Source organism: Podarcis tiliguerta, assembly GCF_965153285.1.
Source record: "Podarcis tiliguerta genome assembly, chromosome: 6".
Classification (NCBI taxonomy): domain Eukaryota; kingdom Metazoa; phylum Chordata; class Lepidosauria; order Squamata; family Lacertidae; genus Podarcis; species Podarcis tiliguerta.
This window is the reverse complement of record NC_139539.1, coordinates 62,207,812-62,235,194: the sequence shown is the minus strand read 5'-3', so window position 1 is coordinate 62,235,194 and position 27,383 is coordinate 62,207,812. Positions and strand designations below refer to the sequence as shown.

Below are 27,383 nucleotides of genomic sequence, written 5' to 3'. Positions count from 1 at the left end.
AGTCTGATGGAGCTGATGAATGACTTATCCTCTCTTTGGGCAGGCAGTTGGTTGAGGTGGCTTCTTTCAATGTTATGATTCAATTTTTCTAAGGAATTATCAATTTTATACCAATGGAACCATTCTTTGAGTTGGCTTGAAATGTATGTTGGACCAAAAGAAGAAGGGAGTGTATGCATCACACCCCACCACTCTCATAATATAATGTTTGGCATAGGTGTTGCTACATGGATGAAGCCCGAATCACCCAAATCAAAAGAAGGAAAGTTCACAAAATTTGACCCTTTATCCATGCAGGCATCTATGGTACCGCCTTTACGTCTCTTTTTAAGTTGTCGTCATTGTAGAAAACATATACTTGCTTGCTTCTTTGTCATGAGAACAAGATTCTCAGAATGGTTAAGTGGTCCGGACAGAGCCATGGCTTTTGCCCACAAATGCTGGAAACAGATGAGGTTGCTTCCTTGTTATAGATCCTTAGACTCCATAGAAAAGTAAAGTTCTTACTATTAAATTAGTCTGTGGTGTAAATAGGCTCGAACAGTGCTGTTTTCTAGAAAAAGAGGTGCTGGAACTCACCATGAATGCCCCTCTTGTTCTCTTATAATGGCAATGAGAGGTGCTGGAACTGAGTTCCAGTGAGTTCTGGCTGAAAAAACACACAACCCCTGGGCTCTAAGACCATAAACTTCAGCAGTTCCTCAGTAGAGTGCTCCATATCCTCCAATTTTTATTGGATGAAAATAGCTACACTCCGGTGATTATGTTGGCTGGAGTCTGATTGCCCAGAGAACACAGCCTACAGTTCACACCACAAGGAGAAACTGCACGCAAGAGCCTGAACCCCAAGAGCAACATTGCTGGATGGCATGGTTCTGCCAAGGAAAAGAACATGATGGCCGCATTGAGGGCAAATGGGGTTTGAAGCTTCTTCTGTACACCTGGATAAGCAGCACATCTTTCAGCCAACAGTGGCCCCTGAGAATAGCCAGAGCTGGACTTCATTAAGTCCCAAGCCCCACCCACTGCACTGTGCCAGATTGGCCAGGATTTGAATAAGCCGATTGTGGAAAAGCCCACCAGTCTCCTGTGGCCAGCCTGGGAATTCCCCACAGCCAGCCAACTAGCCCCAGCATTGCTCTCAAGGAAGAGGAGCCCGGCATGACAGGTCACAACAGCTGCCCACCTTGTGACCGGGTAAGCTGCCATTTCCTCTTCCTCTATTGCCTTTAAGCACCAAGTTATATAGGGACATGGATGACGCTGTGGTCTAAACCACTGAGCCTCGGGCTTGCCGATCAAAAGGTCAGCGGTTCGAAACACCACAACGGGGTGAGCACCCATTGCTCGGTCCCAGCTCCTGCCAACCTAGCAGTTTGAAAGCATAGCAAAAAGTGCAAGTAGATTAATAGGTACCGCTCCGGCGGTAAGGTAAACGGTATTTCCATGCGCTGCTCTGGTTTCTGTGTTCTACTGCACCAAGCAGCTTAGTCATGTTGGCCACATGACCTGGAAAAACTGTCTGCAGAGCAGACAAACGCCGGCTCCCTCGGCCTGTAAAGCGAGATGAGTGCCGCAACCCCAGAGTCATTCATGACTGGACTTAACTGCCAGGAGTCCCTTTAACTTTACCAAGTTAAATAGGTTGGCATGAGAGCTCTGCTCCCTACTGCCCCACTGGTAGTTTTAGTATCTGCCCCCACCAGGGAAATGTGTATGTGTATTGTGTTGTTTTTAAAAATGATTTCTGTGGGGCAATAATGTAGCTAGAATTGTGAGCAAATTGCTGTAACTCCTGGGATTTTCGGGACAGTCAGAGAGTATGGGTTTAGGTTGTATGCGGAGCCAACCCATAAGGAATATTTAAAAGCATTTTTTTGAACTTAAGAGTGGAAAAATTAGAAACTGAGAGAAACTGAAATTTACAGATGTGACCATCCCTAACATAGAACAACCCTAAGGAATAATAATAATAATAATAATAATAATAAGATTTTAACTTCAAATCCTCTGGTGAGTTCAGAAGAGTGATGGTTGCAAAGACCCAGAGATACAAAGCTTAGTGTAAGTTACTATCATTTATAAAGTGCAAGATGACTATACCTGAATGTGGCAAACCATTGAAATGATCTCGATACAGGAGGAGAACTTACCAGAGTTCCCATTGAATACATAGCTTTTCACAAGCTGTTTCATTTTAAGAGGTTGTTTACAATGTCACACTTTATTTTGAGGAAAAATTATTTCAGAAGCCAATCTTTTAGAAACGTGGAAAGAAATGTTTTACAAAAGGTCAAATGCACAAATATTTTGCATGCAAGCTACTAATAAATTCACACACACCCCTTAACAATTAGGAGTTTGGCTAATGCCTTTAAAGCTATTTACAATATTCTAAATGCAACTCCTGAGCCCTAATTACCTATAGTAAGTCATAAATAACTGACAGGGATGCAAATGCAACAAAATTCTATCAAATTAGAGTAATTAGTATCCCGGTTAAAATATCCTCGCACATTAAAATGCTCTTACTTTTCTCCAACACGACATTAACAAATGAAGGTATTATTGTTGAAGAAGCAGAGTGCCAGAAGTATATGCATAAACATCTGATAGTATGTGCAGTGCATATTAGAGTTGAAATATGTTTGTCCCCGCTTTAATTTATCACCTTGTAGCTATTGTTATAACCTGACACTTTTGTGCTAGGCATATTTATCAAAATATAACTGAGGCAGGTTGCTCAAATTTATTCTGCTGCTTATGAAAATGTGTGAGACTTGAGTATTGATCATGGATGCCGCTGCCCTCCCTTTCGGGCTGCTGAAATCACTGGGAGTGGCTGTACAGCTTCCATTCAACTCTGTTGGAGCCCTATGGAGATGAATTAACACTGCACAATGGCATAGCAGGAGCAGCCTAAATGAAGACTAAGAATTGAGTTGTAGGATAAGATGAGGCCATTGCTTTTATTTTCAAGGTGGTCGCTGTCCAAGTAAACCCATGTTCATATAAACATTTTAAGACATCTAGCATATAAACAATCATATTTCCTGCCCTTCATAGGGTGGCCACTTACGCACTGCTGAAAAAGAGGAAATGCATCACCAACAGGGTAAAATGTGCATAAGCATATACATCTATGTGTATAGATGCAACTTTAGAAGTAAGCACTATAATTAAAACACGGACGCAATACATCTCACTGTAGTGGGGAGGACTATGAGTTTGCTGGTACCTGCTGTTTATTAAACATTCATTCTGATTTGTTTGTGGGGAGCTATTCCCAACTTAACATCAATTTCCATACTGCAAAAATTCCAATCTTCTTTGGACACAGGTTTGCGGGTAGGAGTGCCAAATCTATTTTAATTCTGCAACCTGAATTTGCCAGCATGCAATTGAGAAAAAGCGGCTCTTGTTATTCTTGTAGGTAAACACTTCCTATAGATACATACTTTTAGTCATATTCTTCCTATAGATATACATTGGAATACTCAGACAATTTTTCTCTTTCTCCTTCTCCAGTATGTCTTGATTGGGATGCTAAAAGTGTAGGATGGAGTTTGTCCAGAACTGTTTAGTGCTTTAAATCAATACATTGTGGCTTCCTAGAATGAATGAGTTAGCAGGAGGTTGATGAGCAATAGTTACCTCCTTAAATCAAACGGGAGTTAGTTTTTTTTAAAAAAAAAAAAAGAATAAGTGTACCACTTTAAAGTTTAGAAAACGTTTCAGGTGACCACTCAGAACTGCATCTTTTATTGTATGCTTTGAACTTTTTGCAGAGATTTTTGAAAATAAGAGCCACAAGGCAAAAACATATTTAAATGAAGTACAATTGTCAATGGAAGCTTCCAGCAGTTTGCATTCTGCTTTAGTTTGGGTGGTAAGGATAAGGTTGATTGGTTTACACACAAGTAATGAGATTTGTGACAGGCAGAATGTCAACAAATGAAGCTTTCCCCATAATTGTATTTCCATGCTAGGAAAGGCTTACCCTGTTTAATTTGTGCCAGCCACACTGCTGTTAAAGGTACAAGGCATTATTCACTAAACTCTTGTACTTCTAGTTTTCAATGCAAACTGTTCCTGTTGGAAGAGAGAAAATCTCTTCAGCAGGGAAGATGCAAGAAACTCCTCATGTTCCTTCCTTCTGCTTGCTTCACAAGTTAATAAGGCGCTAGGCCACCTTAGGAACAGCAGTGCCTCCATATCTGTCTAATAAGCCTCCACAATTTGCTTTCTAATTTTATTTATCAATGTATGATTGACTTAGTGACTCACTTTAACAATAAAAGCTAAAGGTCCAGTCCTCTTGTGGGGGGGGGGGGGAGGATGAATGTGAATAGTAACTAGAAATTGTTCAAAGTTAGCCAACAGAATGAACCTAAATCATATTTTGTCCACCCAACAATTATTGGAACTACTTTCTGGTGTAGGTGAAGCTCCTTGTAGAGTTGGCAGTGTTTGAAGGTTTCAAAACTGTGAACTTGTTCCTTCATTATGGTTCCCTTGTCATATAATTAACCATTCATATTCAGACTTGGACCCATTCAGGAAGTTTATTATGATTACTTTGAGGAAATAGTTGATGAATTATGGAAATTGATCCACTCTGATGGGCGAATCTCACACCATTAACTAATATGAAGCAGCATGAGGTTGAGCTGCCATATGCCTTTCCCAACAGCTTATCTTCTGTTGGGAACACTGCAGTATTTTTGATATGTGACAGTACAACAATCTGTTGGTGGAAAACAGGCATCTTACCATCCATGAGGAAATCTATTTGTATCTCTCTCCAGCAATTTCCCTCACAGCCAGGATGAAGAAGCTTATAAAATGTTAGGAAGGAAGCTTAGCATAGGGATGCCAGATGAATCCACTGAAAACGGACTATCAAGTGAGTTTCCTTCTGTTTGCCCATTCAACCCCATTGCTGCACAGACTCCTGCTATGAAAGATTTGACATTAGCTCTCTTCAACAAATGTTACTTTTTCACATGCACACAATATACACAGATATGTAAACTCTTTTGCAATATGCATTATTTATATATTCGTTGTTATATGCTGATGCCTCTTTGCTTTTCTTGTTTTTGATGCTTTAGAAAGGGATAATTTATTCTGTACAGTGGTGCCCCGCAAGACGAATGCCTCGCAAGACGGAAAACCCGCTAGACGAAAGGGTTTTCCGTTTTGGAGGTGCTTCGCAAAACGAATTTCCTATGGGCTTGCTTTGCAAGACGAAAATGTCTTGCGATTCCTGGGGGGTTTTTTTCGCTCCCCACCCCCTTTTTCTAAGGCACTAAGCTGCTAATAGCCTTTTAGCAGCTAATCCACTAATCCCTTAAGCCTTTAATAGCCGCTAATAGCCGCTAAACTGCTAATAGCGCTAATCCGCTAATCCGCTAATGGGCTTGCTTCGCAAGACGAAAAAACCGCTAGACGAAGTGACTCGCGGAACGGATTCTTTTCGTCTTGCGAGGCACCACTGTACTGTGAAATCAAGGTTGTGAAAGTGGCTGCAATCCTAACCATACTTACCTGGGAGCAAACCCCATTGATTTCAATAGGAATTCTGAATAGATAACTTTCTGATGGGCCATTAGCCATTCCATAAACTTTGTATTTAAGGTACCACAAGGCTCTCTATTGGTTTTACTGCAAAAGACAGGACTCTGGAAATTCATTAACTTTGTAAATGTGACTTGCAGGGAAGGTAAATAATTTGTAAATATTTGTTGATGGCTGAGCTATGTATGTCTATTGTGTGCTAAGTAAAAAATATGTAAAACACACACACACACACACACACACACACAACCCACAAATATATCTGCACCTGCATACGGTGAAATGGAACACAAACTTGTGCAAAATAGACCAGTTGCAGCTGAATGGAAAATAACAAATGAAAGTGCAAATGGATATTGGAATGGAATGAGGCATGGCCATACATCCCTAGCTTAGCAAAGACTCCCCCGAAGCTCAAAATCCGACATACTAAAAACTGCCCATTGCCATGGATATGAAATCACCAATAGTGAAATAAAGGGCTCTGGTGGGAAGGTTTATGCAGCAATATTTGATTCTCAAGCCACCAACAGGAGAAAAATATTTTGAGGTGCAATGTTAATCAGCAAGGTCAAAGCTGCAGTCAAGGAGCAATTAGTAGATTGGTGGGTTTGGTGGGAAATCTGTGGTGCAGCTCTCCCCACCCCCTGCCCCACACATTTCAACAACTGTTCATATCATTCCAAACCTAGACCAAAGCTATAAAGCATAAAATTGCAGTTCATTTGAATCCCATACAACAGGACTAGCTAGTGTGCTGCCCTCCAGATGCTTCTGGACTCCAATTCCATTAATTATTGACCATGCAGGATAGGAGTTCCAGTCCAACAATCTCTGACGGGCACCACATTGGCTATTCCTGCCATGCAGTCATAAATAAAGTAGGTAGTGCTGATTTTCTGCACAATATGGTGGCCATTTTGAATGTTCCCTTCCATCTCCAAACCATGGATTCCAGACCAATTGCTCCTCTACCAATAGGTTCCAACACTAGCTAGGACCTATCACCCAAGGACCCTCAGAAATAGGTATATTATATTATTTAGGTAAGTTAGAACAAAGGGACAAAGAGAACCAAATCCTCTCGCCATGGCAGGCCAGCTTCAACAAGGCACACAGCACAATTGATCAGTGTTTAGTTTTATTCAAAAAATACATTAGATGTCCAAACATCATATTGCATTTGTTTATCTCTCGTTTGCCTTTGATTTCATAGACCATGGGGGGAAAGGGCACTTACTTCCTTGAATAAACTAGCTGCTGTTTCTTACACAGCAAATATGTCTTTTAAAATATTGCCGGGGGGTAGCGGGGGGGACTTTCACTAATGTCAGAAAACAGCTACCCAAACTGGGGGTTTTTTAGACCTGCAGAGTAAAGAAGGCTGAGCACAGTGTTGTAATGGCTTGGTTATTCAATTTCCCCTATAATATTGGGACAATTTTGGCCATAAGATCCACGATATGGGGGTTTGCTGAAGATGCCAAAATGAACTTTGAATATATGAAGAATTCTAAGCCCTCGTTTTTGTATATTAAAATTAAATCCAACCGTAAAAGGGCTGCTTATTTGCAGGAATTAACCTTTCTTTCCTATTAGACATGTGTTTACTCAGATTAGGTTTCAAACTATGCCCAGAGAATATCTGAGTTAATTAATTCTTAAACAGGCCAATAAATGACCTGTATATGTGAATCAGGCATTGTTTACCATATCCTGTATTGTCCTTTGTACAATTCACCTAAAAATAGATTCCTTTATTTACTTCAGAATTTTCTAGAGGGCCAATCAGATTACTTCAAAATTAGGTGTTTACTGGATGATGTAGATGAGTTTTCTACCTATAGGCTAGCTTTATATTCACTGAGCAGTGAGAAAATCACCGGCCACTTTTTTGACCAATGGGGACTGCCAAGGGGATTTTTAATTTTAATGATACTCAATTTGAGGAATTTATTTATTTTTTACAACTTGCATGTCCAAAAATCTGTGGGTGATATTCAATGCTAGTCCTACTAAAAGTTGACTCAGTGAAATTAATAAACAGGACTGGTTGAGGTTCATTTATTTCAATGAGCCTACTCTGAGAAGGACTCTGGACAACCCTATATATTTAACTTAGTTTTGGTTTACTTGCTTTGTTTGGTTTACATTGTAATAGCCATTGGATACAAACAACAAACATCTGACTGATACCATCCCAGGATTGCAGGCTGGATTTCACACAGAGACACAGGGCTGGTGGAAAAATAGACTAAAGAAACTGTACTGAGGTGTCAGTGTGTGTATACAATACATACAATGAACACCTGCAAGAAAACATTGCAGTGTATCTTCACCTGCTCTCTCCCACCTTCAGATACCCAACATTTCATGCTCCTGATGTTCACTGTCCATGTTCAAGCCCCACTGTTGAGCTTTTCGGGGGTTTGTGTGTCTTCTTAAGGCTTTTATGAGTTTTGGTACTTCTGCAAACCTCAGGGTTTCCCTGAGCATACAGACATCTACCTATTAGAGTGTGTGTGTGTGTGTGTGTGTGTGTGATGGATGAGTCACACAATAAATTATATACTGTTACTATATCATCAGAAGTATTAATTAAGCATTCCTGAATTCTAAACATCTTACCTCAGTCTGCTTTGGAAGCACATAGTTTTCATCTCATCTATGTTAGAAGCAGAACATAGTACGTTTGCATGGTTACTCTGGGATCCACAAATGGACCTATATCTCGTGAAGCAAAATGTCAGTTTTCTCCAGCACTCTGTGCTCTTAAGCTGATGCCCAGGGTGTCTCTTCAAGCTGATGCCTCAGGGTGCCCAGTTCTGTTTCCAGGTCCCACATCTGCAAAAAGCAAAAACTCCTGCACATAGCATTCCAGGTTCAGTGGAACAATTCAGGGGAGAAAATGGGGAAAGGTTCATTAACACTTCTAATGTTTCAAGTATGAAGATACCACTCCGTCACATTTAGCAGGGACTGGATTTGCCCTTCCCACATGCCTACAGAATGAAGATTAAGTGTGGGGCAAATACTGCCCTTTCTCAGCCAGTTAGCAGTTTCTGCTAGCTGGCTAGATTTATACCATTCATACTTCTAAGCTGCTGTTTCTCTGCCTGTTTCAGCTCTGTTGTTAATAAAGCTAGGACAAACCCCATATGATTGTCACATATCATTCTGGGTGTGTGGATATGGCAACTAAGCAACAAATAACAGTCTAAATAATATTTTTTCAGGGGTAGGTTCTCTGATCTAATTCTAGGATATTATCTATCTATCTTTAATCTTGCAAACTGAAGAAAATCAGCCTCTTTTCTCCTTGGTTGTAAATCATCATTAGTATTTAAAGCACAGCAAAGGCCGTAAAAATAATTGCTTGTTTTCCTTTAGGTAGTATGAAGTAGGGAAATGTTTATGTTGACCTAGTGTCTTCCTCAAATGTGTGTTGCATGTTTTAGATTGAGTTAGATTAACGATGGTCAACTCTCCACATTTTGATAAAAAACAGGCTATAATGAGCAACGGTATTGAGAATTACCTGTCGTAAAGTGTGCAATTTTCCCATTTTTCTGTCATCATTACTGGAATTTTTATTTGAGTCTTCTAAACAATTCGCCTCTGAAATACTTCCAAGAATTTTAAAAATGCCAACACTGTCTTGAAGCAGTCAAGCTTGCAGATTTTTCTGTCTCTGAAAAAGGCTCTCTAAAAAATAGAAGTCAATGCATTCCATATTTACATACAAAGGAAAATATGTGACAATGACCCAAGCCATGCCAGGAGACAATGGAAAACAGAATTTCTGTCCTGTCTTTCTTTCTCCCTCATGAGCTACCTTTCCTAACATGGATCATATACCTGCAGAATTTGCTGTCAACTTAATATGTATCATGCTGTACAAGAACTCATGGGAGGTCTACTGTGGGAGTATATAGTGATCTGTTTTTTCAACCCCATTCTTCCCTTTAGGTCTTCATCCTTGGACTTTGACTCTCATTATGCAGTCCCATTCTTACCAATATACCGTACCACTCACAATAAATTGGATAAATCTCATTTATTTTTCCATTGTTGTTTTCAAGTGCTGAAGGCTTGATTTAAAGTTGAAACCACTGTGTTCAAGTAGATAGAGTTGATGGTGGTTGTTTTTTGTAGTTCTAGAAAAAAGTAGTATCTTATAACAGGGATTTACAGTTAAATGTGCTTTGACAGGGTAAAGTACAGTGGTACCTCAGGTTAAGAACTTAATTCTTACTGGAGGTCCATTCTTAACCTGAAACTGTTCTTAATCTGAAGCACCACTTTAGCTTATGGGGCCTCCCGCTGCTGCCGCTGCACGATTTCTGTTCTGATCCTGAAGCAAAGTTCTTAAACCGAGGTACTATTTCTTGGTTAGTGGAGTCTGTAAATGAAGCATCTGTAACCCGAGGTACCACTGTACTTTGGGTTTGAAAGTAATGTGAGGGTAATCGGCTACAAATGATGGTGCGCATATTGAAATGAGAAGTTACTGTGTGGTGTCTGGTAGGAAAATGGCATTTTAAAATGTTATTTTATAAAACGCCCGCACAATAAAAATATATTAATGTATTTTCCTTTGGTACATGATTCATTTATAACATTTTTTCATATATTTCATACATTTTATTTTTTAAAAATGTGGAATTACCATAATGTACAGTATATATATGTTAGGTAAGATATAGAAAATCTAAATTATAGCAGCAGAGGAGCTTTAAATAAGGACAATGTTTCCAGGTCTGTCTTCCTAGCCACTATTCAGGCAGTGTGGAGCTGAGATTAGCAATCTGGTTTGTTTGTGTATGTAAAGAAAGTAAGGAAATTGACTGATGGATTGATGGGGTGGTTGATGCTGGGCAATTAGTTCCACTGTAGTTGGAAAGAAACTGGTCTGAGATTTGCAGATGACTGCAGTTAACCAAAAGGGGCTCCAAGAGAATACTGTTTGTTTTGGGGGAAACTGGTTGTACATGCTAGCATTATCTGACACGTGTGCTTATGTATATACAGTGGTACCTCGGGTTACATACGCTTCAGGTTACACACTCCGCTAACCCAGAAATAGTGTTTCAGGTTAAGAACTTTGCTTCAGGATAAGAACAGAAATCGGGCTCCGGCGGCGCGGCGGCAGCAGCATCAGCAGGAGGCCCCATTAGCTAAAGTGGTGCTTCAGGTTAAGAACAGTTTCAGGTTAAGAACAGACTTCTGGAACGAATTAAGTACTTAACCTGAGGTACCATTGTAGTTTTGACAGCCTGTTTGTACAACAGCCATTCTGCTAGTAGGATCCCTATTCTTGGCACTGTGCAGCAGCCAAATCCTGGGAGTGTCTTGCGCTTGAGAAATACATGGTGTGTGGGCCTAGCCAAACCCATGCCCTGCAGATGTTTTGGACTACAACTCCCATCCCCCCAGCAATTGGCCATGCTAGCTGGGGCTGATGGGAGTTGTAGTTCCATACATCTGGAGGACATGGTTTTGGTTTGCCCTATTATAGTGCATCCATGTGATGGGGTGAGCTCCTGTTGCTCTGTCCCAGCTCCTGCCAACTTAGTAGTTCAAAAGCACATCAGTGCAAGTAGATAAATAGGTACTACTGTGGCAGGAAGGTAAATGGCATTTCCGTGCGCCCTGGCTTCTGTCATGGTGTTCCATCGTGCCAGAAGCAGTTTAGTCATTTTGGCAACATGACCCGGAAAGCTATCTGGGGACAAATGCTGGCTCCCATGGTCTGAAAGCGAGATGAGTGCCACACCCCATAGTCTCCTTTGGCTGTGCTTAACCATCCAGGAGTCCTTTATCTTTACCTATACTTCTGGTACTTCTGGTTAAGAACTTAATTCGTTCCAGAGGTCCATTCTTAACCTGAAACTGTTCTTAACCTGAAGCACCACTTTAGCTAATGGGGCCTCCTGCTGCCGCCGCATGATTTCTGTTCTCATCCTGAAGCAAAGTTCTTAACCCGAGGTACTATTTCTGGGTTAGCGGAGTCTGTAACCTGAAGCGTATGTAACCTGAAGCGTCTGTAACCTGAGGTACCACTGTAGTGCAACTGCAGTTAGACTTGGAGACAGGGGAGCTTGTGTTACCACGTTCTACCAGATGTGCAACAATGTGAACTCTTCAACTTCTTACACTAACATTGCATTGGATCTCGCCCCATGTTTCCAGTGACCTTTCATCCAAAAATAAGTGAAGCCCTATAGCATTGTCCCTGGAGCTTTTTCTTGTTCAAAAAGAGAAGAGTGCTTATTGAGATTTTTTATTTACATAATAATAATTGCCTGTGAACTGTAAATTATAATCCCTTTCTGATGTACTTTGTCTGACATGGAACATAGTTTGAATCCCTTTTTTGTGTGTGAATGAAATGCAGCCACTAGATCATTAGAGGCTGTTGAGGTGATCGTGATTTTAATCAACTGAATTTTCTTGAATGGATAATACCTTGAGAGAAAAATTCAAACTACATTTTGGTTTGACTTCAGATATCCAATTCAACATTTTTTATGATGGTGTCACTAAAATTTTATTGAGAGAACAACTTTTCCCACTGAAGATTTCTGTTACTATGCAGCGTATGTTATCTCAGCTTTCAGTCGACAAGCCAAGTCAATTTAGTTTAATAATCTGGAGGCTCTTAACTTGTCAAAAGCTAAACATACAGCAGTAACCAAGCCTTCTGTCTAATTATAGCAGATGAAATTCGACATATGTACCCTTTTTAAAACAAAAATTAGTTTTTCTGACAAGGCACACCACCTGCTCTTGCCTCAATCAGCTTTCCTAAAACACAAATGGTACAGCATTTAATAGATAAGAATTCCACATTTAGTTACTTTTCAAAATAACTGAATATATGAATGTGAATGTTTATAGAAATTACAAGTACTATGCCTTCCTAAATATATATTTACAATACGTGTGTTGAGTTGTGACCAAACAGAACCACTGCATAAATCTACAGCTGTGTGGCACTGATACAAACTGAGCCACAACAAATTGTTTGGATAAGTTGGATTGATGGGGAAGTACTACTGTCACAAATTTAAGGTTTAGCTTTGTTTTATCTAGGTATGTACTTATTCGTGCAGTTTTATTTTTACTAGTAGAAGTGAATAGTACTGTAAATATTTTTAAAATCTGCAGTAAACCTGTCTACAAACATGCACCTAGTGTAACAAATATTCACCTTTTTTCACTCCAGAAACTCCAGGTGTCAGAAAAAGACCTACCCAAGAGGCTACCAATATATGTGACTTTCCAACAATATTGTTAGGTTTAGAACCCATCTTCTCTTCAAGGGCAGAAAATTTACTTCAAGGATACTGGTTAAAGGGCATAAAATAAAACCAAAACTGAAATTTCATGCCTTTTTTGATTGCCTCAACTTTTTCAAGTTCCCCTGAATCCATACATTCATTTCCTATTTCTTCCATTCCTTATTTTAAAACTGAACTTGGAAGGAACTTTTTTTTTATTACTGACATTCTAGGACAGTAATTTTAGGCCATAGTGAGTTTGGATGTTGAATGTAAATAAAAATTGCTTTGTGGGCAAGGGAAGATAAAATCTGACAAAACGCTTATCATGTGAAATTTACTGCGTAGTCTGTACAATCTGAGCAAAGTGCAGCTGTAGAAAATTTAAAATGAGGGTTTGATGTATGTACCTTACCTGCAGAACTTTATGGGATAATACATTCTCATTATACCATGATAGAATTTGACTATTCATTGTTTTCATTTTTATGCCATGTACAGAGAAGCAAGTAGCCATAAATCTGAGAGCCGAATTTGTCTTATGGCTCAAGATCGCTCTCAAAGCAATTGATCAGGCCAGTGTTACTATACCTGTGCTATATTTATATACACAGTAGAAAATTCATAATTTCAAATACAGTCAGCTTAACGTGCTTTCACTTAATCAAGATGAAAGAATGGCTGTTGCCTGTGCTCAAGCAGAATGAATTTGGGGGGGCAGTTGGTGTAATATTCTCCCATCTCACAAATCTTTAGTTCAACTCAGTGATGAAAGGTTGCTGTCCAAAATGTGTGCTTCTGACAGGTCTGTGAGGAGTGACGGAGTGACGCCACTCCCCAGCATATCTGCAGCCCTGCTAGTCTCAGCGGCTATGGCAGAAAGTGGGGTGGGGGGGAAGGATGATTGGGCTCTCTGATCTCTATGCTGGGCCTCTGGTGGCTGTGAGACTAGCTCAGGGTCCACTAGGTCCCAGGCTGACTCAACCCTGCTCCTTCCTTAGAACATCCCAGTTTAGAGCTTTCCACTTGACTTAACTAGAGGGGATACTTCCAGCATGCCTCCATCCCAAATGCATATTCAGCAGCCATTAGGTGTCTGGCTCAGCTAGCATAGCCAAGCAAAACAACAACAACAACTCCTCAAACCAATCCCACCCACCCCCAGCCTGACATTTCAGTCTTTCATTCTGCATTAGATTATTATACCAATGTTCAAAATTACGACCTTTGGGGTATCTGTATGTGCCTGATAACACAGTACATTTTTTAAAAATTAAGTCACTGTTAATCCAACATCTTTAAAGTGTGTGATATACCTCAATGTAGCCATATTAGTGTGATTTATTTGGATTACTTTTTCAGATGGGCTGATTTGTAAATAATCTGTTACTGGGTAGAGGTGAATCACAAGGTTTTTAGAAGTTAATTGTGTTTCAAGCACAGAATGGCTTCTTACAGCAGCAGGAATCAGTGATTATGCATTGAGTTCCCAAGAGTCTCAATATGAAAAGTCTGGTTGATGTTTCAAATATTTATATGTGTAATAGTCTGAGTTATGTTCTCTGTCAAATCTGACTAGATAAGAGGTTCTTGGACTCTGTACCCCCAGGGCCCACTTGACCAAAATAAATATTACTTTGGCCCATCAATCACAAAATGGTGGTTCAGGCGTGAAGTCCGTTTGTCTTCAGCTACAATGATGCACTCTTCCATTGTCCCCGAAACAGACAGATGCCAACCAACCAAATTTTTTTTGAAGATGCAAAACTTTCAGTGAAAATTATCTAGACTTTTTCTTCAGCTGCTCAGCATGGGTACCTTATCTCATCCATAGCCTAATATGAAGTATTTGGATTTAATGTAGTTTACCCTCATTGAGTTTGGTGAGTATGATGGCTGAAGTTCAATTACATTAGCTTAAATAGCCTGTAGTTTAAGCTAATAAATTAGCATCATTCTTACTGGTACAGGTGTGCATGGACCTAAATACTTCCATTTCTCATCACAAAGACTCAATTCAAGACATGTAATTTGAAGAAAGACAGGATATATTTCATTTGAACTCATGCCTTAACTATTTCTGAACCAGTCCCTGAATACCATTATTTTTGTGTACAATGCTGAAACAAAAATGTTCTGGGGACTTCTTTATTTTTTTTGGGGGGGGGATATTTCTTCCCCCACTTTCCTTCTTTTCTTCCCCCTTCTCCTTGCTTATGTGGTTGACTTGACACACCTTCCTTTTCTAACTTACTTTACTTCAACTGGATCAATCAAGTTGTTGGTTTGAGTCATGATAAATGAATAGAATCTTATATAAGAATATCAATTCTAGGTTTCTTCAGTTCGGGTCTTTTGTGCATTCCATCTTTTGATCTTCTCCCAAGGTCACTGTTTCAATTATCATATTTTGGCCTTGAAACCATAAATTATAGTGTGTGGGTTTTTTCCATTTTGACACACTTTCATCTGGTGTAAACACTCGTAATTCTGTTGTGACACTTTCTGAGTAGATTAGGTCTCCTATCTCGAGCCAACATTTTCTAATTCAGTGCTTTTATACAGACGGTTGTCCAGCTTCTAAAAAGTCATAAATCCTCAACTAAAGTGTAATATTTAGAGATTTTATCTGTAGGGCTCGATTGGGACTTCAGAACTCCATTATCATCCAATCTTTCCTCTTAAGAAACATTTTTGACATGCAGAGTTTGTTCTGACCTTCAGTCAGCTATCCTCTGTCTGTTTCAGTCCCTGCATATGGTTAAGTTTTATCCCTTGACTAAGTCCAAATGACAAGTCTGTGGTTCTTTTAATGTTCATGATTTATAATCAAACTAAGTGAGTTGTTTTGTTTTTATACAAACACCTTTGAAAAAGCCATGTGTTGTGTAATTGGTTTGCATTAATAATTGCAATGTATGTATGTATGTACCGTATTTTTTGTCCTATAGGACGCACCGTCCCATAAGGTGCACCTAGTTTTTTGGGGGGGAAATAAAGGGGGGGAAATTTATTTTCCCCCCAGGCGCGGGGCTGGGGCAGGGGAAGCTCGAGCTTCCCCCGACCCCAACCCCCAGAACAGGCAACTCTCCGCAAGCCGCGGGAGCCCAGCGCCGGGCTCCCGCGCCTTGAGGAGAGCTACCCAAGCCCTGGCGCGCCGGGGCTTCGGGATAAGAGGCACCTCTGCGCAAGCCGGGGAGCCCTCCCGCGGCTTGCGCACAGCTACCCGAAGCCCCAGCGCGACTGCTCAGCGCGCCGGGGCTTTGGGATAAGAGGCAGCTCTGCGCAAGCCGGGGGAGGGCTCCCGCGGCTTGCGCACAGCTACCCAAAGCCCCAGCGCGATTGCTCAGCAGGCAGCTCTGCGCAAGCCGGGGGAGCCCTTGGGGGACTCCCGCGGGCTCCCAGGGCTTGCGGATAGCTTCCTGAAGCCTGGAGAGGGAGAAAGGTCAGTGCGCACCGACCCCTCTTGCTCTCCAGGCTTCAGCAAAAGCCTGCATTCGCCCCATAGGACGCACACACATTTCCCCTTCATTTTTGGAGGAGAAAAAGTGCGTCCTATAGGGCGAAAAAAACGGTATGTATTTTAAAAGTTCATATCGTGCCCACCCTTTAAAAAGAACCCTGGGTCTCTTACAATAATAAAATGTAAGGCAACATAAAATGAAACCCACATTAAACAGCATTCATAATAATACAATAATAGATAGGAAGCCAGAAATTCCTGCAAACAGCAAATCAGCCAGTCCCAAGACCAAAATATAATGTATGGACAAAATAGTGGGGAGGCCCCCCGCGGGACACGATTAGCATGCCCATAAAAGTGAAAAGGCCTTTTTACATAACCAGGTTTGATTAAGCTCCTGAAAGCATATAGTGTCAAGGATAGGCAGATCCTCAACAAAAAGGAGATTCCACCGGGTGAACATCACCTCAGAAAATGCCCTGCATTTTGTCAGCACCCATTCCACCTCAGATAGCCAAGGAATCTGAAGCACGACCTCACATGCTGAACAGAGCATATGGGGGGAAACCATGTAGAAGGAGGTGCTTCTCAGTGTACTCAGATACCGTGCCATTTAGGGCTATAATTATTTTTCTCAATAGACAGTAATAGAGGGTAGTTTGTTCTCCTTTATTCGTCACCAAAAATGATGTTTAAAAGTTATCTTTCCAGTTTAAATATTTGTATGTAATGCAGCTTTACAAATTTTACGATTATACAGGTAGGAGTAGGGATAGATACTTGACAAGTACATTATGCATATATACTCCGTGAAAAACATTTCATTTTCAAGGCTTGGCTCTAACCATGCTGCTTTTGTCATCAAATTTGATGTCAATCATAAAGGAGAGATTGTAGCATGAATGAGATTTAAATGTGGATAAATCAATCTTTCTTGGGGGACCTATGACTCTTACAATAACAAACACAAGCAAACTCGGTTGAGGTTTCTTCAAGAGGACTGTCAAATTATTAGGCTCATATTGACTCTTTCCAAGGAATGGTATCTAGTTTCATTTAAAGTATATTGTCTATTATTTCCTATCCGTGGAACAGATTGCTGAAATCAGGCAGGCAAAATGTGCTGATTTCCTTGTAAAAGGGATGTGCAACACCGTGAGTCCACAGTGGTTGGGCAGAACCATTCAGAAGAAATTAGATCCCTAGACAATAATAACCTCCTGGCCAGGAAGTTATGAAAACTAATACTGTTAGCTTCTTCCTTTAATAAAGCAAGGGTACTCTCCCCCAAGGACTAAAAATGGCATGCTTGCCTATATGTGATCTATCTTTACCAATAGCAGAATTCACTAATTGAAGATAAAAACAATTTGCATTCTGAATGATAACAAGATAGTACTTTATCAAAATCCTTCTCTCCTTCATTACTTATTTTAAGGATTGGTCTTATTTCACTACATGGCAATTATACCTTCTCCAAACCTGAGGCTTATCTTGGGGGGGGGGGGAGATCCTTCTATATTAATATAACACACGTTAACACCAACATTTCCCTCTCTCTTTCAGCTATTGCAACAAAGATGTCATTAGCAGACTCAGCAGCCTACATCTAAGCTAAATTTTACTTCATCTTTACATATATCTGCTAAATAATGTAAGGTAGCAATGTTGAACACAGCACATAATGACTACACTTTATCACTTGCAACTGAATTGCAATTCCAAAGCTGCATAGTCTATCCAGCAAATATTAGGTAGTGCTTTTATCAGGAAAATAGGCATAAGTGCTTATTATATATTATTTGTCTTTCATTATCATCTGGAAAATACCAACTAGGGTAGAGTCCCACTGTGCCTAAGCCTATATTGTAACAGCAAGCCCTTTCCCCTAAAGATATATAATTGTTTGTATATGCCTTATGATGCAATGCAGGCAGCTATTCCTTTGCAAGAAGAATGGTTAAGTGATCCATGGTGGAGAGTTTTATTTAATGCCAAGATATTTATTGTGCCTCTTTTTCTTAAGCCCACAATTAGGATTTTAGGTTGATTAATAGATCCGTACAGTAGGCTAGTTCCTAGGCAAACTCCTATCCTCCATATACAGACAAGCAAGAGAGACTCTTAGAGCATTCCAGGCAGGCAAAAACACTAAAGAATGGTGCAAAGTAAAGCCAGGGATAGGGCTGGGCGATATAGCGGTATATCGTCCAACATCGGTTTGAAGTTCACATCGTGATAATTGTTTCATAACACAGTGGTACCTTGGTTTACAACCATAATCTGTTCTGGAGGTCCGTTTGTAAACCAAAACAGGTTGTAACCCAAGGTGCGCTTTCGCCAATGGGGCCTCCAAAAGAAATTTGTTTGTAATCCCCAAAAATGGGTTGTAATCCAAAAAAAGGTTGCAAACCGGGACACGCACTTCCAGGTTTGATGTGTTTGTAATCCAAAATGTATGCAAACCTAGACGTATGCAAACCAAGGTACCACTGTATTAGAAATGGCAATATATCACGAATCACAATGTGTGTAAGGGCTAGGCAATAACTGGTTTTCAACACTGCGATAACTCACCAGCTAAACACTGCAATGGTTTCAGCAGCTAAACCTCACAATATCACCAGCTAAACATTGCAATCTACCACAGTGTCTGAAATAAGGATGGAACTTTACAGAGGCGAACAGGACTATGTCCTGGCAACTTCTACTACTTAAGGGTCTAAATTGGATAAATGACATGATCAATCATCACACAGTCAGTTTCAGCAGCAGGCAAGCTGTTTCTGCCACTGTCTCCTGCTGCCACTACAAGGACTTGCAGGCCGCCACTACTGCCGCCACCACGACAAGGCCTCGCAGGCTGCCACCGCTACTGCCACTATCACCCACTGCTATGGCGATGCTTCGCAGATTGCTGATTATTGTGCCCCTGCTGCCATGCTGCTTCTGCCCTTCCCTTGCTGTTGTTGATTCTGCTGCCACCAGGCTGCTGGAAGTAGGCTTGCTGGAAGTCTGGCAGTCCCAGATTATTTGTATTCACTATGACTCATCCGCATACTTTGGATTGTGTTGAATACCACCACTTGGTAGACAAGCCCCAAACCAAAAGTCTCATTTGGATGCATTTTTCCTTGCCTGCTGCTGAAAGTGACCATGAGGTGATTGATAATATCATTTATCAGTTTTAGACCCCTAAGTAGTAGCAGTTGCCAAGACATTGTCCTTTTCGCCTTTGTGTAGCTCCTTCTTTATTTCAGATATCGTGATATATCAATATATCACAATATTGAAAACCAGTTGTCACCCAGCCCTAGTAGGTGATGGGTGTGTGGTTTGAAGAGAGCTCCAAGAATGACTCAGAGAGTCATGGAGGGAGGCATTTGGTCTCCAGGCCCAAGGTTCCCCATTCCAGTACCTGTATTAGAATGGACGAATAAGCTAACATCAAACTCTGTGTTTGATGTTTTCACATGTTTCAGGGGATTCATCTTCGGGCTGCAGTAGGAAGCCTGGGGGAGGAGGGTAATCTCCAAAAGTTTTAAAATGATTTAATGTGGAGTTTAGAAAGACAGCATGGCTAGTGTATTATCTCTTAGTGCGGTAGCACTGCTGTTGATGCCACTTGTTTGACAGGGAGATTTGATAAAGGGTATTAATTTATATACTGTATATAGATAGAGAAAAGCAAGGAACAGCTGGAGAGGTCACACAGGTCAAGACAAGGAGTCTGTGCCTAGTGGACTTCCCAGATGGCAGCACATTCCAATAGATCACTCACCACACATCATGCCTCAGAGATTTGGCAAGCTACAAAATGAACTAGCATCTGGTCTCTTAGGTTTCTTTCTCTTTCTTTTCCTAATAGCCAGACTTCCTTAAGGTTGATTTAGCCCCAAGGCAGTCACAATCCCACAACCGACACCAAGATGTTCTCATAATAAATTCTCATTCCAGGCATCATTTTAAGCTAAGCAGAATTAGGTTTCTGCTATATTTACTAGTTATTTAACAAACAGTCACTTGACCTTCACATCTAATTTGAATACTTTTAGGGTTCTTAAGAATAACATATCCGTATGTTTTCCAATTTGAGGATGATTATAAAGGGATGGGAAGTAGCACAGCTCTTTGAAATTGAAGAGATCTAACCCAAATGTCTCTCAACGTAGTGCTTTGCTGCCAACAGCCTAATTAGCAGATCTAGATGTTGCGGAAAATGAACATTCAAGAACTAAAATATGTTTAGACGATGGCTGCTAGTAAGCTATGGAACTGGTGGGTCACCTTTGGCCAAGGAGGTCATGTAGGCCGGCCCAATAAGGCCACATTAGTCGGATCAAGTAAGTCACATGTGTGGAACCAAGTTCTGGTTTTCTTCCCATCCTCCTCCCTTGCAAAAATGTGAATACTAAAGTACTAAGTGCATAACTCAACTGAAAAGTGTCCAACCTTGTTCTAGAATGGGTCCCTGGCATCACAGTAACCATACATTACAGTGGTACCTCGGGTTACATATGCTTCAGGTTACAGACTCCACTAACCCAGAAATATTACCTCGGGTTAAGAACTTTGCTTCAGGATGAGAACAGAAATCGCGCAGCAGCAGGAGGAGGCCCCATTAGCTAAAGTGGTGCTTCAGGTTAAGAACAGTTTCAGGTTAAGAACAAACCTCCAGAATGAATTAAGTTCTTAACCCGAGGTACCACTGTACTCAGAAGTAAGCCCCATTAAATTCCATAGGAATGGCCCCCAAATAGTACAGGAGCATGAATTGGTTAGTCTTAAGTGACACACATCCCCCAAACTATCAGGCCTATAGAAAAAAGATTATCCCCTACACCTCATTTCTATGCCTCTTCCCAAGATGTGGAAGGATATTAAATGGACGAGAGTGTAGGAAGCCAGGGTTAAAATAGCCACTTGTCTCCCTGGCTGTCCTTGGGCTATTCACTGTCAGTCTATGTCTCAGTGTTGTGAGGGTAATATGTGGAACAGGAGACTCATGAATACTATTAAAGGAAACCAGGCTTACTTGTTTTAATTGGTTCAACACAGAATAGCTGCTCACGGGAAGGTAGCAACAGGAACAAGCCACTTCTATTGGGGCTGGTGGCTATCTTAGGCTGCAGTTCCAACCATGTCTACTCTGAAACAAGTCATATTAAAGTCAATGAAGCATACTCCTGGGTAAGTGGGGTGAATTTATTAACTGTGTTCCTTTCACCTCCCAAAACAGGAGTTCACTGGGTTTCTCCCAAAGCAAAACAGTTAAAACTGTACACTGAAATCAATATGCAACTGATATGCAATTTAAAACATTATTAGAAGTATAATTCAGGTTAAAAGTTTCCCAAGAGTATATACTTTAATATACAGATACTGCACTAACTAAAAGCTGGTTCGGTGTGATAAACAGACAGACAGATAGATGGGAGGGGGGTTATTGGGTTGTTTTTGTTTTGATTTTGATTATCTATTTTGTGGTTTTATTTTCTGATTTTATCTTGCAAACCGCCCTGAGACCTGCGGGTATAGAGCGGTATATAAATTTATAAATAAATAAATAGTTATGTTCTCAGAACTCAACTTATTTTTGTGATGATAGGTTGTTTTAAACTGTTATTAAGATTGTGTTTAAATGTTATAACCCACCTTAGGGTGAAGGGTGCATAATTAACAGCAACAGTAAGCAATCACACTGGTGAAAAAGACGTTGGCTTTGTGCTTCAGCTGGCTTACAGGTTTGGTGGCTCTAAGATTAAATCCACATGCAGACACACTAAAAGGGGTGGGCCGTTCAGTTTATTTTTAATCATATCCATATCTATGCACCTAGAAGTCCGTTTTGTCCTGTTTCTGCATTAACAGGTAAGCATTGGGATAAGCATTTAAATGTGCACTTTTTTGTTTGTTTCTTTAAATCCTTCTCAAAATATGTATTTTTAAGCAACAGCTCTGTGTAATTAGTGCTAAAACAGCATTGCTGGGTTTTTATTTTGTAGATTTGTATCCTTCAGTTCTGGGAATAAGCCAATCTTGTGAATGCTTGGCAATACCAGGACAGAGAAGCCCCACTGATTCTATGATTTTATGAAGACAAAAGGTCTGGTGTCAACAGGTTGTGGGTGTCAGGCACTGAAGTTTGTCTTTTACCAGCTGCTGCATCCGATCTACCAGAAGAAATATGAATATTTCATTTACTTACTTTGAATTACCTTTCTAATATTACATTAAAAAATAAAAATAAAACAGATGCATTGTAGATCTGATGTGTTTGCATTTGTACAATCTGGATATGATTTATTAAGCTTGAAGTTCATATGAAGGAAAGCAGATTAGCATAATTTTCTGCTTGCTTAAGAAGTCACAACAGTCCAGATTATGTAGTAAATTGAGGAAACTGTTTTAATATGATAAGATGAAATACCACCTACAGTATGCTTGATCTTCCTAGCTTGATTTTTGATCTAAATGAAAGGTTGGTTTGTCATACTGATTTCTAATTTAACTTCGCTTTATAATCAAAGGAAGGAAAGTGTAAAAGAGAACTCCATTTGCTTCAGCAACATTCAGGTGATTAGTGAGGCCTACAAAGTGTTTAAAGCTGAGGGCATTGCTCATGCAAATGAAAGTTCCTGAATTGAGGCCTAGATTTTATATTCTGTAAATTTATTGTATTAGGTGAAGATTCCCAAGAAGGAGTTAAAGTGATGTTTTGTTCATGTCATACTCTGTGCATAATAAGAAGCAAATAACTCAACACAAATTGGAAATTGTCAAGAGCGTGACAGCTGTGCTTCTGACTTCTCTTACAAGGAAATGAGGGAAATGTTTAGGTCTGCTATTCAAAACACAATTAAATTGCCAACTCAGGGGACTGCAGCACCACAAAGCAAACAAAATGGGATGAACTTTTGCGTATTTCTTCCATTAATTTCATTGCCTCTCTTGTGTTTCATACTCTGCTAAGCTCAGAAAGGACCTTTAATTAGCAAATATTCAGGTATATTTATTTGTTATGATGATTAATGCAATATTACAAATTGACATGAAGCTCTGTTGGGTTACCTGTTATTTCTCTGATACCTTTAAAGAAAATCCTGGGAGAGGAAACTCTCTATGCTCACTCACAATATTTTCCTAGGAAAATAATTTTAGGGCTTTATAGGTCGAAATCAGAACTTTGATCTGGATCTGGAAATCAATTGGGAGCCAGTGTAATAGGGCCAGGATTTATGTCATATGCTCAGACCATCTGGCCTGAGCACCCTGACCACCAAACTCAGAACTATAAAGCACCAATTTCAATATTGCAGAAGTACCTGGATAACACAATGCATTACAAGTATTGCCAAAGAAGCATTACTTTTTCAAACTTACTTATTTAGGTCGCTGTTGAAAGATGAAAGTCCTTGATTGTCTGGAAGATGAGAGAGCATTTGTATCCGATACTGGCACCTGAAATTTAGAGAGCATGAATATTAAGATCATAGATCCTGCGGGTGGACCAGGAACAATCTAGTTCCAAGAATAGAACATAAGAAGCATCTTGCTTGATTAGACCAAAGGCATATTTAGTAGAAATGTGCGGTGGCCCCAATATTACCTTGTATCTATATGTTTCTTTTAATTCAATTTTTTCTGAGTTGCTCTGTGTTTTCTCCACTTAAATCTGTAATTCAGGTTCCGTGCCACTCTGTATAAAATGAATCTCTCTGTTCCTCATAATGGGGAATCTAAAAATCCCCCCCCCCTTTGGCCAAAGTAGGTGGAATTTACAAGCATAGAAGCCTATCCAGAGTGGATTATGTCTGCTAAATTGCAGGCAGTCTAGAGGACAATGCCCGTATCACACCTGCTAAAACTTTGTAAGAGTCACATTTTTGAGAGGGAGTGGGGGCTTGTCTTCTTCCTCTTACCTAAACATAATTAAAAGTTCGCTGAGTGGTGTGTATCTTTGCGTGTGGATTTTTGCAGCTTCAGACCTTTCCAGAGCTTGTTTGTGTCTTCCTTTGCAACATGAACCTTGCCAGCTGCCTGCAGAGTTCTGAAAAGCTCTAGGGTGGTTGCTGCTGCTGCTGTTAAAGCATAGCAATGTAGATTTTAAAAAAATGTTTAAAAACTGTTTGCCTTTTAAATAAATTTTCCACTGCTGTGTTTTAACAACAAAAATAAATAAACGCAGAGTTCTTCAAAGCTTTGCAGACATTTTGGACAGCCTTGCTTCTTGGAGCGAAGATCCTTTGCTTCTTAAACTCCTCTTCTACATGCTATGTTAACTACAGAACATGGTTTTCACCAGAGTAGAGAGTATATATGTTTCTTTTAAATTTACTTTTCCCTCCCATGTCTAAGATAATGTTTTACAGTGCAACCCTGTGCATGTTTATTTATTTTTTTCCAATGGTTGCCTTTTCTTTTTAGCTGTTTCTGTTTTAGTTGTAAGCTACCTTGGGTCCCATCGGGGAGAAAGGTGGGATATAAATAAATATAACCACAACAATGAGATTTAGGAAACACAACAACAAGAGCAACAGAGATTTAGGAAAACACAGAGAAATAAGAGCAGAAAATATGGAAACAACAGGGAGATAAAGAAACACAAAACTTTTGACTTGGGTTTATTAATGTTACCCTTTGAGTTGGGGAGGGGAGAAAGCACCCTGAATTACTTCACCTCATCTCAATATTCAACCCCAACAAGAGCTTCTACAACCCACTACCACCTAGACCAGTATCCTGCTCTCACAATAGCCAACCAGATGCCTATGGGAAGCCAGAAGCTGTACATGGATGCAACAGCCCACTTGTGATTCCCCAGGTATACATGCCTCTAACACTGAAGGCAATACAGTGGTACCTTGGGTTAAGAACTTAATTTGTTCTGGAGGTCTGTTCTTAACCTGAAACTTTTCTTAACCTGAAGCACCACTTTAGCTAATGGGGCCTCCTGCTGCTGCTGTGCTGCCACTGCACGATTTCTGTTCTCATCCTGAAGCAAAGTTCTTAACCCCAGGTAATATTTCTGGGTTAGCAGAGTCTTTAACCTGAAGCATATGTAACCCGAGGTACCACTGTACACAACAATCATGATCAGTAGCTCTTAATAAGGTAGAAAACCACCATAAACCAGCTAGTGTGAAGGCAAACACACACAAACAAAAAAGCCCATCCCTAGAATAACACGAATTGCCCAATTTACAGTGTGCCATACATACATAAGAGATTAAGAGGCGTATAACACCTGCTATTCATGTTAATACAAAGAATTTATGCCATAATACCATTTGGCCATATTTTTCACTGCTTCAGTGCATAGTTTCTTCATCCATTCAGACTTCAGAAAGTTATTTCCTGAAGATCTCAAAAAATGGCTAGTGTAGTATGAGACAAAAAACTGTTACATTTTGATTTTTTAAAAAAATATGTTACTCCTTTTCAAGGTCCCTTGATCGTGGACAGATGCTTTCTAGAGCCTTCTCCTAACACCCATCGTGATTTGAGGCAGAACAATGCTCCTTTGTGTAGGCCCGCAGCATTCTGTGCAAATGGCCTCCGTGGCTAGTGTAGTGCACTAAATGATGCAGAGATTTCCTTTCAATTCATGCCATGTGATGTGTCAGTCTTTGCCAACCAGTTCAATTGCTATCTGTGCATTCTCTTTGTTAATAGTTATTCCTGCTGGCTGCCATAAGGTCTAGCTTTAAGCTCAATTTTCAAAGAGCGTATCCAGCATTCACGACATGTAGAGGTCTGTATACATTCATCATGCAGTGGTGAATCTCAGTTGGCAAGATCTCCTCAGCTGTGAGAAATTCAATTACTGTTTGCTACTCAAAATGTGCATCAGTGGCAGTTGTCATTCTGAACTACCTGCTTCTGTTCCTCTTTGGTGTGAGAGAAGCAGGGGTGGTGGGACTTTTCTTGGAAACAGGCTGGAATCCGTCCACCGTCTTGCTCATATAATCTGCTATCATAGTATCTGACATTGTTAGAGAAATAGAGGAGTACTTCCTCCCAACGTACATTGTCATAACAGTGATGAGAAGAGTATCGGGAGAAATACTTCATCACCGTTGCCAGGCTGATGGGCCATGCGACAACAGCTGCTCCATCTGCTGCCCCAGCCTGGAGTGGCCAGGCACACATCAAAAGAGGGCCTTGATTGGATAGAGGGGAAGGTATTTAATTAGTAGTCTACAAAAGTTATCAGCACAGAGCTTGAACAATGCAAAATATCTGTTTGGAGCAGTGCTTTTTATTATTATTATTATTATTATTATTATTATTATTATTATTTACATGTGCACTAGCTCAAAAACCAGTTGAAGGCTTTTTACAAGGCATTTAAAGACACAGGTCAGAATGAAGTGCGGATTAGGTTCCTTGCGGCAAGGTCCATGACTGATTATGGCTGGGACAAAGAGAGCTTTTTCAAATTCACAAATGAAATCTAAAGGTTCAGTTTATTAGCTGAACACATGGAATTGATATGGGCCATTTTTTTAAAAAACAACTTTGGCTTTGAATAATTTGCTTCAGCAACTCGAACATTGTTTAATTCATTTTGACAACTTTGACTTTATTTAATTTGCTTCATCAGCCTCAACCCCATTTATTTCACCTGCTCTGCCTGTGTTCTGTATTCAAGCCTTTGTGCAAAATTGAGGTCAGACCTTCATTTGCATTTCTACTTCTCTCAACTTAGCCCTTGACGTGAATTGTGGGTACTTTGAATTAAATGCATTGTTGTCTATTTTGGAAGTTGATTACCAAAACATCTTGCTTTACAGATACCTTTGCTACTGCCAAAGAACTTTAAATGAAAGCTTAGAGAGTCGCACGGCTCATTTGTTTACCTTTATCTTAATGTTATAAATCAATAACAACTGCAGGTGCCCCATTTCCTTAAACACATGAATAAGAGAAAAGTAGAAATGGGTTTTGCTTTTAGATTGGCATTTTTGCTTTTTAAGTTGCGTTGGAATTCAGTCGCTATATTTTTGAGGGAACAATAATTTCCAGTGCTCAGAGACATAGACCCCAGTCTACTT

The 27,383-nt window shown here is 40.1% G+C and overlaps 2 protein-coding genes across 5 annotated transcripts in view; one reads left to right on the top strand and one right to left on the bottom strand.

Annotated features, from left to right (window-relative positions):
* LOC310681064 (uncharacterized protein) overlaps nt 1-27,383 on the bottom strand; it is a 111,355-nt gene that overhangs the window by 1,502 nt on the left and 82,470 nt on the right. The window contains exons 4-9 of one of the 3 annotated variants that reach the window (XM_083448459.1): nt 23,710-23,787; nt 21,362-21,475; nt 9,119-9,285; nt 8,209-8,304; nt 7,934-8,088; nt 4,774-4,957 (exon numbers count right to left, since the gene is read on the bottom strand). In XM_083448459.1, coding sequence (XP_083304585.1) covers nt 23,710-23,787 — 78 coding nt within the window. In that variant the 3' untranslated portion in view covers nt 4,774-4,957; nt 7,934-8,088; nt 8,209-8,304; nt 9,119-9,285; nt 21,362-21,475. Of the gene's footprint in view, nt 1-4,773; nt 4,958-6,704; nt 8,089-8,208; nt 8,425-9,118; nt 9,286-21,361; nt 21,476-23,709; nt 23,788-27,383 lie in introns of those variants that run through there. The other 2 variants (XR_014513091.1, XR_014513092.1) reach the window with 2 other exon arrangements.
* NEGR1 (neuronal growth regulator 1) overlaps nt 1-27,383 on the top strand; it is a 434,347-nt gene that overhangs the window by 395,960 nt on the left and 11,004 nt on the right. The window lies entirely within an intron of this gene.